Source organism: Camelus ferus, chromosome 5 (assembly GCF_009834535.1).
Source record: "Camelus ferus isolate YT-003-E chromosome 5, BCGSAC_Cfer_1.0, whole genome shotgun sequence".
NCBI lineage: Eukaryota > Metazoa > Chordata > Mammalia > Artiodactyla > Camelidae > Camelus > Camelus ferus.
The window spans coordinates 45,237,281-45,256,761 of NC_045700.1; the positions used below are offsets into that span (position 1 = coordinate 45,237,281).

Here is a 19,481-nt window from a genome sequence, read left to right on the forward strand (position 1 = left end):
AGTATAACTACCACTTAATTTCAGTGCCTGTAGGTGCATTTATGATCTTCTTGGCAACAAGCAGCACAGATATAAGATGGAAATGATGCATCTGAATGTACAACACACTGTAAAAGATTCTGCAGCATTGTGAATTGAGAAAGCAGTGAGGGAATTGAGAAGACACACAGCACACACAGTACAGATGAGCTACAGTCAAAAGAAATGTGGGGTGGTGATCAGTACCTTATTTATAATGAGAGCTGCGATTTAGTTTTGGTAAAGCATCAGCAGTCACATTATAATGTTAATTCAAATTTCATTGGCTTTGTGATTGTATTTGTACCTACTTTGATTTTATAGTTGAACAAGAGCTCTATGTAAAATAAGAATATACCTAGATTTGTGTAATAATATAGGAAAAATATTCTAAGTCAACTCAGGGGTCTGAGGATTTTTTTCCCTTTAAACAGAGGTTTATATATTTTTCAACATTGAGACATACAGTATATATTTTTTCTAATATTACTTTTTTAATGGAGGTACTGGGGATTGAACCCAGGACCTTGTGCATGCCAAGCAGATGCTCTGCCACTGATCTCTACCCACCCTCCAAGACATACATTATTAAAAGATTCTGTTCCAGAGAATTCTTCTCCCACTCCTTCTTAGCAGCAGAAATACTCCAAGGGCAAAATCACCTCAATTCTCCTTGGAAAACAATTGCAGGTGAAGAGGCAAAGGGTTTGAATTGAGTTGAATCCAGGCTCTACCACTTACTACCACACAGCCTCTGTCATAATACTTGTTTGTTAATCTCAACTTTTCCTCAATAAAATGTGACTAAAAAAATTATTTCAAAATATGGGAAGGCTGTAGGTGATCTATTTAGCATCTGTCTAGCATATATGTTGCACAGTGGTAGATACACAGGTGCTCAATAAACTTTAGTTAATATTTTTGTTGTTACCACTAGTCAGTCTGGTTCTTCTTACAACTTCCATAGGGCTTCATGAATCCACAGGATCAAGCCTTCCACTATGCTTATCAGTTTAAACACTCCTAAAGTAGCCGCAACTTCCCAAGAAGGTTAAAGACTAATTTACCAATGAAGTGGGCTGGACTAGTAGACAGTGCTGAACTGAGAACACAGTAAGACTCAAGTTCAGATTATGGTCCCAGCCAGATCTATTAATCATGATTTTTGGAAAAGTCACTTACTTCCCCTGAGGCTCGTTTGTAAAATGAAGATAATTCCTAAGTCACAAAGTTCTTACAAAGAGCATAAACTACACAGTGTTTCACAAATGTAAAGTCAAATTATTATTCAGTGAATTCCAGAAACATTTCTAAAGAGCCCCCTTAAAGCTTGAAAGGAAAAAAAAAATCACACAAAATAAATAAGTAGGAACACCATTCCCACTTCCCACTGTCAAGTAATCAGATATTGAGGTGGCTGATTAGGACAAAAAGGCAAACTGAAAGTAACAATCAAGTCTTTTACTTCCTGTAACAAACAGTGCAAGCAAAAGGCAAAAAGAGGCACCAGCTCCCCAGTGTTCTGTTTCCCCCTGTGGAATGTCACCAGGCCAAGATCAAGTGGATGCAATACAGATGGAGGAAACTGCCTCACTGCCCAGGACCCCTGACAAAGAGGCTGGTGTCTTTTTGTGGGCTCATGGGTGCAGTAATGGGGGTGGAAAGAGCTAAGAGTGGAATGGTACTGAGCCAAAGTGGAGAAAGTGTCTCTGCAGAGGCCCCCAATAAGGAGTCCTCTGGATGCAGTCATCTGGTCTAGAATTGTCAGATAAAGAGGCTAAAACAATTCAGCAATGACATTGATGTCCTTTACGCAAGGGAAAACCACCCTTGGATTGGGAGAGTACAGTGACTCACAAGCAGTGGAGCACTCTTCCCGAGGGATTTTGGGCAAAAGCAAGTTTTACAGAGTATTAGAAGAGGCAACATGGAAACAGCACATGATTGGCTGGGTGTTCAGGGACTTCCTTATAGGGCAAGCAGGTTCTGGTTTCTGGTGTAAGGTGAGCTAGCTAAAAATGGACTGGAGGATTGTGATTGGAGTATGGTAGTTTCCTTGACAGGTGCTTCCCGTAAGTGCAGGCTATCTAAGGTTTAGAAAAGTGACCTGGACCAGGCCACTGGGGCGACATCCATTTTGTGGGTTCCCATATACAGATTAACTTTATCAGAGTGCAAGATATACACATAAGCATGGCTACACGGGGGTCGGGGGAGAAGGTGCAATTCCTCCCCAAAATTGCAATGCCCTAGTTGTGCACCAATTCTAGTGTGTGGAAGGCAGCTTCTCCTGATGAGGCCTTGCAGAAAAAGTCTTATAACTTCTATGGTCAGGCCTGAAAGATCACATATATGATTCTGACTCCTTACCCAAAGGAAAAAAAAAAAAAATACAAGCATTCTTTACTTAACATATAATAAACCTATTCCAAGAAATTATATAAACTAAAAAAAATCAATAAATTTAAGAATGATTTTTTTAAAAGTCCGTGAATAATAATGTCACAGCAAGTTGCTAAGAATAATTGAGAATTTTTTTTAAGTTCTGCTTTTTATTTTAGAAGGGACATATGTTGCCCTGTAGAATATCATTTAAAGAAAACTAACCTAGAATAATTGAGAATATTGATTATATTCTTAACTTCCAAGAACCACACTATGTAGAGAAATCTTAGTAATCTTCAGTCTATAAAAAGCCTAATTTCTAAGACCATGTGTAAGTCAGTTCTAAGAGCTCAGAACCACATTTTCTACAGGAACATTTTAATTGGTGATTAAGATACCAGGCTAGTCTACACATGTTTTTAAAATCCATAATGTGGATGAAAAGAAATGTGCTTGTTTATTTTAAATGATCTTAGAAAACTGGCAAATTCCATTTTCCCAAACAGCTGAAACACTGCCACACCATAATGCCTGGGGCAACTTGAATCTTATTTAATACAAAAACAATCTGATTAAATGATTCTTTTAAAGCAACAACAACAACAACAACAACAACAAATGTAAAACCTGTCAGCCATCTCTTTGCCACCTGATAACATACGGTATGTCTATAAAGTAATGTCTAACTAAAACCTACACCTTTACATCAAAATAAGCATTGCCCTTTCAAATAAATCAACTAAAGAGACTACTATTTATTCCAATAATAGTAAAGTATCCTTGAAAACATTATTTTCAGATAATGTCCTCCTAGCAAGCTAACTGATTCTTTTTCATATCCTCAGTGGTGGAAAATTTTTTGCTTTAGGATATATGCCTTCTGTGGTTTTGAGAGTAAGCTGTTGTTCTTGTTGCCATAAACATATAGATTCTCAACATAACCAGCTTGGAAGGATCATATCCATTGAGAGATAGCTTCTGGTATGTTCTGTTTCCTTAAACAGTCTTTAGCAGTCATACCTCACAAATCAAGTCCACATAGTACACACTGTATGACCACAAATAATGACAGTATCCTTTGTGTTTATTCTTTTTTTTTTTTTTGAGAAGCCAATACTATCTGGAAATATGAGCTAAATTTTTTAAGTTTTTTTAATATTGATAACAAAAATAGAAAATATACAGGGGGGAAAGATCTTTCTTATGACTATAACAAAAAAATTATGAAATGCCTAGTAGTAAAGTTAGCCAGAGATGTATAGGACTGATCTGAAGAAAGCTATACAACTCTAAGAGGGGCACAGAAGATAATTCAATAAATAGGAAGACGTTACATGGGTTTCTAGAGCTGAAGATCCAATATTGTAAAAAATGTTAATTCCCACCAAAATCATCTATAAAATTAAAGTAATACCAATCAAAGTTACAAAAATGTTTTGGGGGAACCTGAACAAATAATTTTGAGGTTCATCTAGAAGAATAAACACGCAGTAAGTACCAGGAAAATACTGGAGGAGAAATGAGTGTTGTTGATTGTGGTGGAGTAGGGTTAAGGAGAGCGGGGAGTGTTGGCTCTTCCAGACGTTATAATACTCTATAAAACAAGTATAGCCATGTCTATAGTACCAGGATATACACTCAAAGCAGTAGAACAGAATAGGAAGTCCAGAAACTAGTCAAAAAATATATGTAAGAATTCCATTTGTAATACAGCTAGTATTTCAAATCAGTAGATTAAGTCTGATCTATTCAAAGAAGTGACTTAAGAAAAGGGGCCACCTATTTGGAAAAAATAAAGTTATATCCCTACTCCACCTAACACCAAAGTAAATTCCAGATGAATTAAAGTTTTTAATTTGAAAAGACTCTTTTAAACACAATACCAAAGCCGTACAGTGTAAAAGAAAAAAGAAAGACTGATTGCTTATAAGAACATATGGGATAATACATTATAAAAGACATTTGTGGAAATAAATGCAAAATACTACAATGTGTTAATATTATTAATATATAAGGAATGTTTAGAAAATAATTAGAAATGACCTCAGAAGAAAATGTGTTAATACCATCAATAAGCATTCACAAAAGAAACGCAAATGGCCACTAAACACTTAAAAATGTTTATCACACTAATAATAAATATCTTTTGGGGATGCTTTGACTTTAAGTAACAGAAGACACTATTCAAACTGGCTCAAATAATAAGAGAATATTATCTCTCATAACAGGGAGTCCAGAGGTTGGGCAAGTCCCAGGTGTGGTTTCAGTTCTATGTTACCAAGGACCCAGCTGCATGCCATTTCTCCATCTTGCTCTTCACAGCATCACCTTCATTCTAAGGTTGGTTCACTTTGCCAGTTACAAAATGGCTGCAGCAGTTCCAGGCATCATACTGACATGGCAACACCCAGAGGAAGAAAAGGACCATCTGTTTCTTATGTCTCTTTTCAGAGAGGAGGAAACTTTCTCACAAGCTTCTCAATAGACTTGCTCTCAGATTTCACCGGCCAGAATTGGATCACAAATGATTCCTAAACCAGTCTCTGGTAAGAGAATGGGTTCCTATGATTACCTTAGACCAGATTCTCAGACTGTGGTCCACAGATCCCTAGAGACCTCCTAACACACGTTAAGGGGGTCTGCAAAAAGTCAGAATTATTTTCATAATACCATCAACATGTTATATGCTTTCTTTTCTTTTCTTTTCTTTTCTTTTTTTTTTTACTGTGGTGACATTTGCACTGATGGTGCACAGGCAGTGGCGGATAAAGTTGCTGGCACCTTGATCTGAATCAGGGCAGTGGCACCAAACTCTACAGGAGGAGGTCACTACCTTCTTCACCAACCACGCATTTGAAGGAGAAAAAAAAAGAAAAAGCCAGTTTCACTTAAGCATATCCTTGATGAAGCAATGAAACTGTTTTCATGGAACACCATTTTTACTTTGGCATTTTCTCAAAAACAAAGTACACCTGTCAAGAAAATAACTGACAGTATTTGTTGCCATTGATAAAATTCAAGCTTTCAAGCAAAAATCAGAATTTTGGAAAACCTGTGTACTCCATTGTGAGCTTAACAGCTTACTGACACTTAAGGACTGTTCTGATGAGAATCAAGTATGTTTGATATTGTATAATGAAATGTGTCAACATTTGGAAGACCTGTACAACTCAGTGAGCCAATATTTTCCAGACGGCCAACACAGGTTATCACAAAATCATGTATGGGTAAAAGATCCACTCAAGGTGCAGACAGACCAATGGATTTTAATGTAAGAGAGTATAAAAAGTTCACAGATATGATTCTAAATATTATATTGCAATTAACCTTTAAGAAACTACCACTTACTGGGATTTGGCATAGTATCAAAGGAGACTCTTCACACTCGTATGAAGAGACTACTGAAGAACTCCCCCGCTTTCTAACTACTTATATATCTGTGTGAGATCAGATTTTCTTCATATATTTCAACCAGAACAACATATCATAACAGACAATCAGATTTTCTTCATATATTTCAACCACAACAACATATCATAACAAGCAAATACAAGAATCTAGTCATCTTCTCTTAGGCCGGACATTAAGGAGGATTTGCAAAAATGTAAAAAACCATGCCACTCTTCTAATTTTTTTCTTTTGGAAAATACTTTTAATAAAAAGGGTATTCATGCTAACATACGCAATATGTTTGTTATTGTTATTTTAAGACAACTTAAGTAAATGTTCAAATTTTTTCTTAGGTTTAATTTCTAATATAGTAATAGTAACTATGATCCACATAAACAAAAGCTCTTGGGAGGCTTCTGTAACTTTTCTGAGTGTCAAGGGGTCCTGAGATTTAAAAGCTTCAGAACCACTGCTTTAGATTAGTTTTCTGGGGTGACATGGAGAGTGGAAAGTCCACCTATTTTTTAAAAAACAGCGCAATGACTTACTTACTATCATTTTGGCAAAAGTGAAACGTTGCGATCAGTGGTGTGCAGGAACAAACATCCTCACACATTGTCAGGGAGATTGTACTGAGAGACCTTTCCTGAGGAAATTTGGCAACACATATGAAAATTTTTAAATCAGAAATTTGATGGAAAATTGCACTTCTAGAAATATATCCTAAGAATATAATCAGAAGAATATATTAAGGATTTGCCATAGCATTATACTGAAAATCTGCAAACGATCCAAATACTTATCTTTAGAGGACTGATTAAATTATTGTATACCCAAATTGAGGAAAATTATGTAGCTACTTAAAATTTGTTAAAAACCTAAACTTATTGATATGGAATGGAGTCTATGACTTACTAGGTAAGGATAAAAAGGTACAAAAGAGCACCTATGGTATGATCTCATTTAAAAAAATTAATATATATACCAATACATACATGTATGCATAGAAAGTCTGAAAGAGTTTGCAATAGTTACCTCTGATTGAAAGGCTCAAGGAGATCCTTATATTTTCTCAATATGTCTCAAAATGTTCTTTTCAAGTAAATTCAAATTACCTTTATAATCAGAAAACATAAAAGTATTTTTTAAACCACTAAGTATATAATTCTATATAATACTCATGGGTAGAGGATCCATGCTTGGGAAGGAAGGGGGAAAGATATACATGGGCAATAGTGACAGTAACACTAAAAGGTTACAAAATGTTTCTGATGGTCCCCCATATCCATGGAGGAAAAGATGCCATGGAGCTTGTGAGAGCCTGGTTAATGGGACCCAGACAGGGTGCTGTGGCCAGCTGGATTCAGGACCCAAATACCTTAGTGACAAAGAAGTCCAGAGAAAGGCTGTTTTCAAAAGACCCCAATTTGTTAGACCAGGTGAGGCAGACAATTGCAGATGCTGAGAAGGTGGGGCAAAGAACCCTGAAAGAGAAATTAGTGGAAAAGGCAGAGTAGCAGGAGGAGGTAAAAAACAGACATGTTAGAATGTCAAATTCCAGTTATCCAGAAACTTTCTATTCATTAACTAGGGCAGGTACTTGCTACACTGCTGTGTGACGCTATGGCTGCTCTCTCTTTCCATTTGGTAACTGTGTTTCTGATGTGCCAGAACCTTTTCATTTATAGTATTTGTTAATCATTGGCAGCAAACACAGATGGCACCAGCCCAGGTCAGCCCAGCCTAACTTCCGGGAAAGCTCGTGCACCCTCTGCTGGTCAGCCCCACACCACCACAAGGTGGTCTGTGTCTGCAGGAGACAGCCTACCCAGTCACAGGCATACACTTGTGTTCTCTACTGAGCCAATTTCAGTGAAGAGTTTGGAAACCATTTCCTCAAACTGCCACCTGAAAGAGACATTTCCAGATTCAAACAATGCCTTCCTTTGTTATACCGAAGTAAAACATCGTAAAAACCAAAGTCCTGTGAGAAAATACACCATCAAAAGCATTTTAGATTCAAATGATTTCAGCTTATTACATAATAAATAAGGTGTGCAGATGACTGCAACACTTAATATGACTATAAAGCTCTATTTGAATTTTACTCTGGTTGAAAATCTGAGATTATTATAACAAATAATATTTGTATAGGTTTTACAACTTACAAAGAATTCTGATATTCATTTCCACACCTAATCCTTAACCACAATCCTATAAACGAGGGAGGAAGGCAGGACAAGCATTTGTTATCACCATTTTACAGATGGGAGCTGAGGCTCAGAGGGGTCACATGAGCTGTCTCGATCACACAGCTGCAAAAGCCCACGCTCCCAGCAGGTCTCCTGACTCCAAATTCTACGTTCTACTCAGAACACTATTCTATCCAAGCTGCTGATCTAGAAAAGGTTTTCTGAAGAGTTGGTATGTATTCTAGGCAGAGAAGTAAAAGGCCTAAGACATATGTTTCTATGATACATTCATTCCATTTTGTTTCAAATATCCCCAAGATTTTACGTGCTAAACTCTAAATCTGAGGGGTTTGCACTGCCTTGTCCTAAAAGAACAACAGTTTAACAAGGGATAAGGGCATTTTAATAAGGAATCTACTGAAAACCAAAGTTAACTTCAGAACTTCTATGTGTGACACGTCTATGCCCATAAAAAGTAGATCCTGTCGGGTTTTGTGGTTTCTGCATTCACTTAGCCACTATTATATATAGGTAGCAGGAAACTGGGGTTGGAGATACTCAAGTCCTGGTCCTGCTTTCTCTTGAATCTTTACAACCTTAATGACTTCTCCATTATGAACAAAACATTATGAATACTGGTTTGTCACAGTGCCAAGCTAAAAATCAGTGTGCTGAAGGAGAGAGAGTCAGTGAAATCCAGCTGTGATCACAGAGATTCCCCAGAACTGAAGAGCAAAGCAAAGCAGATAATGATAAATAGACTCAAACAATTATGTAGGGGTGGCTATGTGCTAGGTATCACTCTGAGTGCTTTATATATAGTAACTCATTTAGTCCTCCCAAGAACCCATTTAACAGATACCTAAATTGAGGCACACAGAGGTTGTGATTCTAATTATTTAGGGTAACTAGTCACACAGCTAGTAAGTAGTGAGGCTGAGATCTGAACCCAAGCAGATGAACCTGAGTTCATCTTCTTAAGCACTAAAGCCATGCTGCCTCTAATAGTAATATCTACCATATTCCTGTTGCATTTTTAAAGTTTTTAAATTAAAACTTTTAATTTTAGAATGGTTTTAGATTTACAGAAAAGTTGCCGACAGTATAGAGAATTCTCCCACATCTGACAATAGTTTCCCCTACTATTAAAATCTTACATAAGTATGGTATCTTTGTCACAATTAATAAGCCAATATTAATACATTATTGTAAACTTACATCTGTACTTTATTCAGATTTCCTTCATTTTTCCCTAATGTCCTTTCTCTCTGCCAGGATTCCATCCAGGACACCACATTACATTCTGTTACCAGCTCTCCTTCGGCTCCTCTTTGGCTCTAACAGTTTCTCAGACTTCCTTTGTTTTTGAAGACCTTGACAGTTTTTTTTTTAACATTTTTTATTGATTTATAATCATTTTACAATGTTGTGTCAAATTCCAGTGTTCAGCACAATTTTTCAGTTATTCATGGACATATACACACTCATTGTCACATTTTTTTCTCTGTGAGTTATCATAACATTTTGTGTATATTTCCCTGTGCTATACAGTGTAGTCTATTCTACAATTTTGAAATCCCAGTCTATCCCTTCCCACCCTCCACCCCCCTGGTAACCACAAGTCTGTATTCTCTGTCTGTGAGTCTATTTCTGTCCTTTATTTACGCTTTGTTTTTGTTTGTTTGTTTGTTTTTGTTTTTTGTTTTTGTTTTTTAGATTCCACATATGAGCCATCTCATATGGTATTTTTCTTTCTCTTTCTGGCTTACTTCACTTAGAATGACATTCTCCAGGAGCATCCATGTTGCTGCAAATGGCATTACGTTGTCGGTTTTTATGGCTGAGTAGTATTCCATTGTATAAATATACCACCTCTTCTTTATCCAGTCACCTGTTGATGGACATTTAGGCTGTTTCCATGTTTTGGCTATTGTAAATAGTGCTGCTATGAACATTGGGGTGCAGGTGTCATCCTGAAGTAGATTTCCTTCTGGATACAAGCCCAGGAGTGGGATTCCTGGGTCATATGGTAAGTCTATTCCTAGTCTTTTGAGGAATCTCCACACTGTTTTCCATAGTGGCTGCACCAAACTGCATTCCCACCAGCAGTGTAGGAGGGTTCCCCTTTCTCCACAGCCTCTCCAGCATTTGTCATTTGTGGACTTTTGAATGACGGCCATTCTGACTGGTGTGAGGTGATACCTCATTGTAGTTTTGATTTGCATTTCTCTGATAATTAGTGATATTGAGCATTTTTTCATGTGCTTTTTGATCATTTGTATGTCTTCCTTGGAGAATTGCTTGTTTAGGTCTTCTGCCCATTTTTGGATTGGGTTGTTTATTTTTTTCTTATTGAGTCGTATGAGCTGCTTATATATTCTGGAGATCAAGCCTTTGTCGGTTTCACTTGCAAAAATTTTCTCCCATTCCGTAGGTTTTCTTCTTGTTTTATTTCTGGTTTCCTTTGCTGTGCAGAAGCTTGTAAGTTTCATTAGGTCCCATTTGTTTATTCTTGCTTTTATTTCTTCTAGGAGAAAATTTTTTAAATGTATGTCAGATAATGTTTTGCCTATGTTTTCCTCTAGGAGGTTTATTGTATCTTGTCTTATGTTTAAGTCTTTAATCCATTTTGAGTTGATTTTTGTATATGGTGTAAGGGAGTGTTCTAGCTTCATTGTTTTACATGCTGCTGTCCAGTTTTCCCAGAAGACCTTGACAGTTTTGAGGAGTACTGATAAGGTATCTTTAGAATGCCTCTCAAAAAAATATGTATCAGATATTTTCCTCACAATTAGACTGGAGTTTAGGGAGGAAAACCACAGAGGTAAAGTATCATTCTTACCACCTCATATCAGGGGTACATGACATGAACATGACTTATCACTGCTGATGTTAACCTTGATAAACTGGCTGACATAGTGACTGACAGGTTTCTCCACTGTAAAGTTATCTCCCTGCTTTCCATACCGTATTCTTCAGAAGGAAGTCACTATGCACGGTCAACACTTAACGAGCAGGGAGTTATGTGCCATTTCTTTAAGGGTAGAATATCTGCATAAATTATCTGGAATTTTTTTGCATGAGAGATTTGTCTCTTCTCCTCCATTTATTTATTCAATCATTTGTTTATATCAGTATGGACTCATATATATATATTTTTAATTTTGGGTTATAACCTAATACTACTTTATTTTATTGTTCAAATTGTTCCTGCGCTGGCCATTAAGAGCTCTTTCGGTTGGCTTCTGTATCCTTTTCACATACTCCTATCCTTGTGTGCTGGAGCACCTCCTTACTTTTCGGCACTACAAGATGTTGTAGGCTCTTGTATATTCCTTGACCCAGTTCTAGAATTAGCCATTTCTCTAAAAAGTATTTGTTCCTTTTACTGGAGAATGGTCTGGGCTCTGGGTGTGCTCCTTGCTACCAAGCTGCCCTTGCTTCTAGGCCCTCTCAACTGACAAAGCAAGGAAATATTTGCGTGTATACTAAACCACGTATATAAGCATATTTATAAATGTTTCCATAGGTATCCATCTGTATCTATAGTAAGCTAGAGTTAATACTAACCCATTACCACATGGCTCATTCTAGCCTTCCCCACTTGGTTGTCTATAGCCTCCTACTCCAATAGTAAGAAACCTGGTTCCTATCATCCACCGTGCAAGTATTCACTGTTCAATTCCAGCACACATGTGTAGTAGTTTCAGAACTGTCAACCCATACCTCCGTGGGACTTTTATCAACTTGAGTACTGTGCTTTTGTATAGTTCCTGTTGCCTTTAGTCTTACGGTCTCATTTTCAAAATTACTTAGGTCAACATCTTATCCCTGGCCCCTCTCAGTGAGGTTACTGCATACATTTGTAATTCAGTTAGAGTCTTTTGTCACCCTTGGCATTCCACCTTGGAATCCCTACTTGCCCTTGTTTTTTAAATTTTGTGTACATTAAGGCTTACTATTTGTGCTGTAAAGCTATGTGGGTTTTAATAAATGTATAGTGTTATGTGCCCACCATTACAGTATCACAGGAAATCGTTCTTCCACTCTAAAAAAAAATCCTCTGTGCTACCTAATCAACCCTCTCTCCTCTCCAAACTCCCTACAGCAAAGTGTTCACATTTATAAATTCACGTGGTTCTCACTTCAATCCTGTTTCCACTTAGCAGATGACTGACTGAAACTCAGACAGAATAAGTGGCTTGGTTAACATCTCACTAAGCGGTGGTGCTAGTGCTACAACTTGTGCCTTTTGACCCCTGGTGTGATGTTCTTTCTACCACACAACTCTGTTTCTGTGTTTTCAGCAGGGAGGAGCATGGTTGTGCACAGAGACAAGAAGAGAAAACAGAAATGGTGGTAACTGATCCTATCTTACATGAACGGAAGCTTTTACATTTAAAATATGGGAAGTGGAATTATAGTTCTGGTAATTTGGTGAACCTGATACCCCCAAAACCATTCTGCTATAAAATATTCCCAAAAGGCTAGAAAAATATATTAAAAAATATATCTTGGTAAATACATCAGTGAGCCAGAAAGCAAGAAAGAAATCCTCACAGACCAAAAACTAGCAAAGGTCCAAAGAGCAGAGAGAGCAAAGCCAGCAGCTGCCCAAATCCTACAGTGTATAAAAAACAAAACACATCACAAAAACTTATCTAAATAAACTCAAGTTTAGTTTAACATACTAGAAAATATATCTACATAATTACCAGATTATTAGATTACAGGAAAAAAATTATATCATCACCTCAGCAGATACAGAGAAAGTACTTGATAAAATTCACCACCCATTCATGATAAAAAATAAGATTAACAAGAAGGAATGGAAGAGAATTTCATTAACCTGATAAAAGGTACCTATCAAAAAATCTATAACATCATCCTAAATGGTGAAATATTAGAAGTATTCCATTTATAAACATGAATAAGACAAGGATGTCCACTATCACTGGTTCTATTCAACACTGCACTGGAGGTCCTGGCCAGTACAGTAAGAAAAGAAAGAAAAAAAGGTAGAAGAGTCAAGAAGGAAGTAACAAAACTGTCAGAGTTTCCTGAGACATGATTATCTATGTAGAAAAATTCCACAAGCCTTAGAAATGACAATTATTGCTATTAAAGATAAAGTTTGGCAACATTGCTAAACAAAAGATCAACATATGAAAAGACAATTACATGTTTATATCCTAGCAAAAATATAGCTAGAAAATCTAATTTAAAAATATACCATTTACAACACTGACTAGAAATACAATGTACTTAGGAAGTTACAAAATATGCAATTCATTAATAATTACAAAGCTTCATTTAAAGACACTAGAGAAGATCTAAATAAATGGAGAGACATTTTGTCTTCAGAGATAGGCTAATTTGATATGGTAAAGATGTCAGTTCACTTCAAATTGATATGTAGATTTAATGTCATACCAATCAAAATTCCAAAAAGGTTTTCGTAGAACTTAAGCTGACTTTAAAATGTATATGAAAGAGCAAATAGCAAAAGAGAAATAAGACATTGCTGAAGAAAAGGAATAAGGTAGAGGACTTGTTCTACCAGCTCACAAGACTTATCATAGAAGTAGTGAGGTATTCATTAACCCAGGAATGGAAAAATAGGGCAACAGAACAGAAAACAGAGCTGAAACATAGACTATGAATATAAACTTGGTATATAACAGAGTTAGCACTGCAGATCTGTGGAGGAATGAGAGACCTTTCAATAAATGGTCCTGGGACAAGCAGTTGTCGGTGAAGAAAAAAAATAACGGACGATAAATGGGTGTCAGTTTAAGCAGCTTAGTTTGTGGTAATTTGTTACACAGCAATAGAAAACGAACACCTTCTTTAATATGTGTACCAAAAAGACAAATTTAAGGTCTGCAGCAGCACTTTTCTAGGAATAAAAAGTCCAAAAGAAACAAAAGCCTAGACAGTAGAAAGTGGATAAATAAACTTTAGTAAATTCACACAATGAAATACTATATATTAGTGAAAATAAATGAAATGAACTACAGGTACTTTGTCAAGTGTAATGTTGAAGAAAAATTAGACAAGTTGTAGGAGAGTACATATATACATATGATTCAATTTATACCACATTCAAAAGCACTCAAAACTTAATATTTTATTTATATAGAGAGGAAAGAGAGAGCCAGGAACCAGGAGGGGTACATAGGAGACATCAAAGTTTAAGAAGGTTCTGTTTTGTTAAAGTTGATCTGGGTATTCATTTTATAATTATTATTTACACATTATGCTATATTATCTATACATATTCTTTTGAATAAATAACATACTTTGTTAAATAAGAGAAATAGTTTGCAAACTTTACTATCAATCCTTTAAACCTAAATCTTCCTGGATTTTGTATACGAATGAATGTGCTACATATTCAGGCAGTATCATTAAAATATACAAAGAATAGGAAATAGCAGAATCAAATTTATAGTCAAAAGCTTCAATAATTTCAAAATATATTTCTAAAAATGACTTATTCTCACTTGGACTACTGCAACTACCTGCTAATTGATCCCTCTACTTCACTCTTGTTCCTGATCCAACTATCTCTTAGAGGGAATGTCGAATCACTCTAGAGATTTTTCAATCATATTGCCATGGTCCCACATGCTCTGACCCCTGCCTACTTCTGTGACTTGATTTTATTCCTGTCTTCCCACATGATCCAGTCTCAGAGCAGATCCTAACATTCTCCAGCATTAATGTTTATAATGCTAATGTGTACATTTAATAAAATCTAGGCATCATTTCACTGACATCACATCATGAGTATTTCCCTGTTTTCCCTTTGTTCTGGGGAGTTTGGGGATGTTTGTTCATGGTTCTGCTTTATTATGATTTCACTTGACTCTTCTCTTCATCTTTAATATCCACTACATCAGAAGTCCTGTCAACTCTACTTTCAAAATATGTATATCCTGAATCTGCTCCCTTCTTTCCATCTCTTCTGCTACTACTCTAGTCCACTATCATCTCTTACCTGGACCAATGCAACAGCCACCTGTCTCCTTGCTTCCATTCTTGCCCCACTGCAGTACATTCTCCACCCTACAGGCACAATGATCTTATAACAAATCAGGCCATGTCACTCTCCTTCTTCAAAGTGTCCTATGGCACAACAGAGTAAAATCCAAAATTCCTTACACCTGACATGACTTGGTCCCAGCCTACCTCTCCAGGTTCACCTCCCTCATGCACACTAAAGGATCACACTAGCCTTCTGATGGCTTTAGAATAAGCCAAGGTTGTTATTGCCTTGGGGACCCTGTACGGAGCAACCCTCTGCCTGAACTACTGTAACCTTAGTTATGTGCAGATCAGCTCATCCTCATCACTCAGGGCTCAGCTCAAAAGGCCACTCTTCAGAGAGGCCTTCCCTGACCGTTCTGGCTAAAAGCACAGCTCCCAACCACTCACTGTCAACCACATCACCCTGTTTTACCTTCTTCACAGCACTTATCACTACCTGAAAACCATATTTTTAAAATCTGTTTATTGTCTATCTCCCCCGACATGTGAGGACCTTAATCCCTGTTTACTGTTATACTCTATGCCCAAATAGTTCCTAGCACAAATGTAGATAAAATAGTTACATGTTGAATGAATGACCTCTTGTGGCCTTAGTTCAGATTTCCTTGTCTCTGAACAAATGTTCAGGTTTAATAACGAGTGTTTTATATATGTATTCGGTTATACTATGTCTCTTTAAACAAAGTATATTAACAAAAAAGCATTTTATTAACATCTGAAGTCATATCTCCTCTATCTTGTCTTTAAAGTATCATGGCAAAAATGGTTAAGTACTCTGTAAACAGCACATAGACGCAGAATGAAAAAAAAAAAAAAACAAAAAACAATGTCTGTTCTATTCCTGAAATTAAGGGAAGTCATTTTCAAATCCTAAGCTAGGGATAGCTGTTCATGCCATTTTACCTTTAACAAGAAAATACCTACTTTAGAGGTAGAACTATTAGGGATGAAATTTTTTTAAGTTATTTCTTCTTATTAATATTGTGGTTTCCTACTTATTTAAAAAATAAAGGGAGCCTAAATTTGATTCTATGTCTAAAGTACTTAGTTGCTGATAACAGAATCTATATGAACATTGTTTTTAGAGTAGTCCATTCATTAAACATCATATGCATCCTTGGTATACTACCTAAAATGTAGTTAATGCATATGTATGTTGAATGAATGAACGGACTAATCTAAATACAATACATTTGGGAAGACAGACAAACAATTCTAATATAGTGCCATAACCAATGTATGCAGAGTAAAAGTGAGAAGAGGCAAAGCTATAACTAAGATGGAGGGGTTAGGAAAAATGTCTGAGTGGAGCTCAGATACCTGGGATGAGTCTTGAGACAGATAAGAGGAGAGAAAGGGAGCTCCAGACAAAGAAAGTTTAAAATGTAAAGGTACTGTGGCTTGAGCAAGTAGGCAACATGTCAGAAACACAAGAGCAAATGTGAAGGTTGGGCAAAAATGAGGCTGAAAAAGAGGGCAAAATGCAGACAATAGACTGCCCTGTATACTACACTAAGGCATTCAGATTTTGTCCTATGTGATATCTATACAGACCTCTTGGGATTTGTGAATGTAGCCTCAAGGCTATGAGAGTTCTCTAGAGAAACCTGTTACTTTCAATTTGATAAAAATCTAAACAAAAACTTTTTTTGAACAGAGGATACTCTGGATCATCTGGATGACCACCTTTTAATGGACCACTGTCACAAGACTTCAGTTCACATATTTGTGCTTAGGGCTGCACTGGCAAACAAGTGGTACCATTTGTCATTGGTGCAGGTTAATGAGGGACATAGAGACGATGTAACAGATGTAACAGATGTTTGCGAAGTGAGGGTCAAGTGAAATCATGACACATTGAACAAAGGAAGGTTTTACAGTGGTTTAAATAAAGAGGTGAAGTCACTGAATAATCTCTCAACACAAGGGTAATATAGACAGGCCTTTCTATAAGGAATTTATGTCCCGGAAAACAGTGAAGGTTCACTTTTTAGGAGCATGACAGGTTCAGCAAAAACAGTCTCGTTGGAACAACAAATAAGCATTCATCGGAATTTGTTTTATAGTTTTGCTTCATTTAACATATAACTGTTTGAGTGTTATAGTTGTATAAAAGATACAATATTATAAGTTTATATATGGTTTTACATTGCATATATTTAACATACTGAGCATATTTTAAGTTAACAATAGAGAATCCTGGGTATCTACTTAGGTTTGAGAAATTCTGCTCTGGGTGACTGGGAGCCACTGAAAGATTTAATAGAGAAATGACAGATTTGTGCTTTAGAAAAATCACTCTGGCAGCAGTGTGGAGGGTTGGAATTGAAAGTATTTAAGTAAGGCAGAAAGGAGGCTACTTAACATAATAATGTGATAAAATGGTGAGGCTCTAAATTACTCCAGGGTATATGAAGAGGGGATGGATAACAGAATTAAAAGTACTTGGTTGAGGGTGAGGGAAAAGAGTGTTTCTAGGATGACTGTCCCTTGGGTGACTTGGTGGTGAGATAAAGACCACTGGAAGACAAACAAGTCGGGGTAAAAGGGAAAGAAAAAAAGAGATGATGAATTCAATTCAGCAATGATTTGAATTTCATTTCAGCCAAAGAAAATCCAGTTAGCTGTTCTGGGTCCCGGTTTTCTCAGTGACAGCTGCATTCATGAATTACCAAATTAACTATTATAGCGCTCTCTAAAAATATACAAAGCACTCCACAGTATGCTGTAAATAAGTCATGAAAAATCAGCAAAAGCCCAGGCCCTAAAGGAAATTCAGCAAGGTTAAAAAGAGATGTGACAAATTTTTACTAAACACTTATCCCAACGCACTAACCCAGTATTGTACTTTTTGCTCCGTCAGTCAGATGCAATCACTCCCGTGCCTACGTCTGAACTAGAGGCCACGTGAGAGATGCAAAGACACCACCCTCAAGGGACTTAGAAGCAAAGCAATGAGACACATCTGGTGCATGATTACCGAAAATGTAATGTAGCGGGAATTTTGACCCTATAGGCAGGGCTAGTCATAAAGTTACCTTTTAGAGAAATCAACGTGGAGTATCTCAGGCAGTCCAATAAGAATGTAAACATTTCATATTTCATTCCCAACAAGGAGTGAAAATAAAAGGCGTGAGGAAGAAAAATGCATCAATTATCGCAAAACCAACCTATGACCCCGCAGGCCACAGAAGGGCGGGCCTCTGGGAAAGAGAAAAATTCAAGTATAGTTTGGTGCGAATGCAGCATCGTCCACCACTAATTCATAATACAAAAGCATAGTGTTTACGGACCCAAAATGTTTAACCGACAACCTCGTCCACCATGTCCAACATGCGACTGAAGAGAAAGCCGCGGGCGTACCTTTCTCTAGCACAGGACACTGCCTTGGGCGGGTCGCACAGGACCAGCGCCCCTCTCTGCCCCCGGCCAGGCCCTCTGAGAGGGAAAGTTGGAGAGCGAGAGGCGTAGGGGTACCGGGGCGGCCAGGGACGGATCCCTGAGTGCAGGGCGCTCACAGGGAACGGAAACCAAAAGGCGGCAGCACAGCGCCCCCAGGGTTCTCCACAGCGCCGCGCGCAGACCCGGAACGGCGCGCCAGCCCTACGGCGCAGCCTCCGCGCGGCCAGAGGAGGGAGGATGGGAGGGGCCGCGGCGCGCTGGAGGCGGGGCCGGAGCAAGGGCTGGCTGCCCGCGGCCTGATGGGGATTGTAGTTCTCGGGACGAGCCAGGCTCCTGAGAGGGCCCTGGGAAGTACATTTCCCGGTGAGGGAACGGCTGCGACAGACCGCGCATAACGGGGTCAGGTCCGGAGCCGGAGAGGGTTTGAGGGCCAGCCAGGAAGGGGGTTTCTTTTCCTTCCTACTTCTCCGCTTCAGGGCGGCGCCGGCTCTGCCTTCCTTCGCCCCACCGCCGTGCGCCTCCTGCCCGGCTCCTCGTGCTGGCTTTTCCTGGGCCCCTCCAGGCGGTGGGGCCTGGAGGTTCGGAGGCAGCGGCGGCTGCCCGGCGCGGGAGTAAGGGGCGCGCCCCTCTTTGGTCCAGACAATTCTGCGCCGGCCCGCGCCTCCATGGGCCCAACCCAGAGGCCCAACGTGTGCCGCCGGCTGAGTCGCCGGGCGCTGGGCTTCTTCTCGCGCGACGCGGGCGTGGTGCAGAGGACGAACCTGGGCATTCTGCGGGCGCTGGTGTGCCAGGTGACCGCCCGCCGGCCGGGAGCGGGACCCAGGGCAGCGGGGCGACGCGGGGTGGGGGGAGGTCAAGTCGCCAGCTGGGGTGCAGTTTTACAAAATCCAGCCCCCTTTTAAGGAGATCACGTGTGATGGGGCAGGGTGAGCCAGGCCTTGAACCTGGGGGATTAGTAAATAGCTATTAATAGCACCGCCAGATGCTTTTTGTTTTAAGCTTCTTGTATCTTCATGCAGACAATTTTTATAAAAATTGGTC

General features: G+C 38.5%; 2 protein-coding genes across 7 annotated transcripts in view; one reads left to right on the top strand and one right to left on the bottom strand.

The window, feature by feature from the left end:
• The window catches only part of METTL8 (methyltransferase like 8), a 76,148-nt gene extending 57,792 nt beyond the window's left edge, over nt 1-18,356 (bottom strand). For 3 of the 4 annotated variants that reach the window (XM_032479677.1, XM_032479678.1, XM_032479676.1), the window contains exon 1: nt 18,077-18,356. The gene's annotated coding sequence lies outside the window, so the exon portion shown is untranslated. The remainder of the gene's footprint in view (nt 1-18,076) is intronic. The other variant, XM_032479679.1, reaches the window with a different exon arrangement.
• A 352-nt stretch (nt 18,357-18,708) lies between these two features.
• Nucleotides 18,709-19,481, top strand: part of DCAF17 (DDB1 and CUL4 associated factor 17) — a 35,078-nt gene continuing 34,305 nt past the window's right edge. For 2 of the 3 annotated variants that reach the window (XM_032479673.1, XM_032479674.1), the window contains exon 1: nt 18,971-19,231. In XM_032479673.1, coding sequence (XP_032335564.1) covers nt 19,106-19,231 — 126 coding nt within the window. In that variant the 5' untranslated portion in view covers nt 18,971-19,105. Of the gene's footprint in view, nt 18,804-18,970; nt 19,232-19,481 lie in introns of those variants that run through there. The other variant, XM_032479675.1, reaches the window with a different exon arrangement.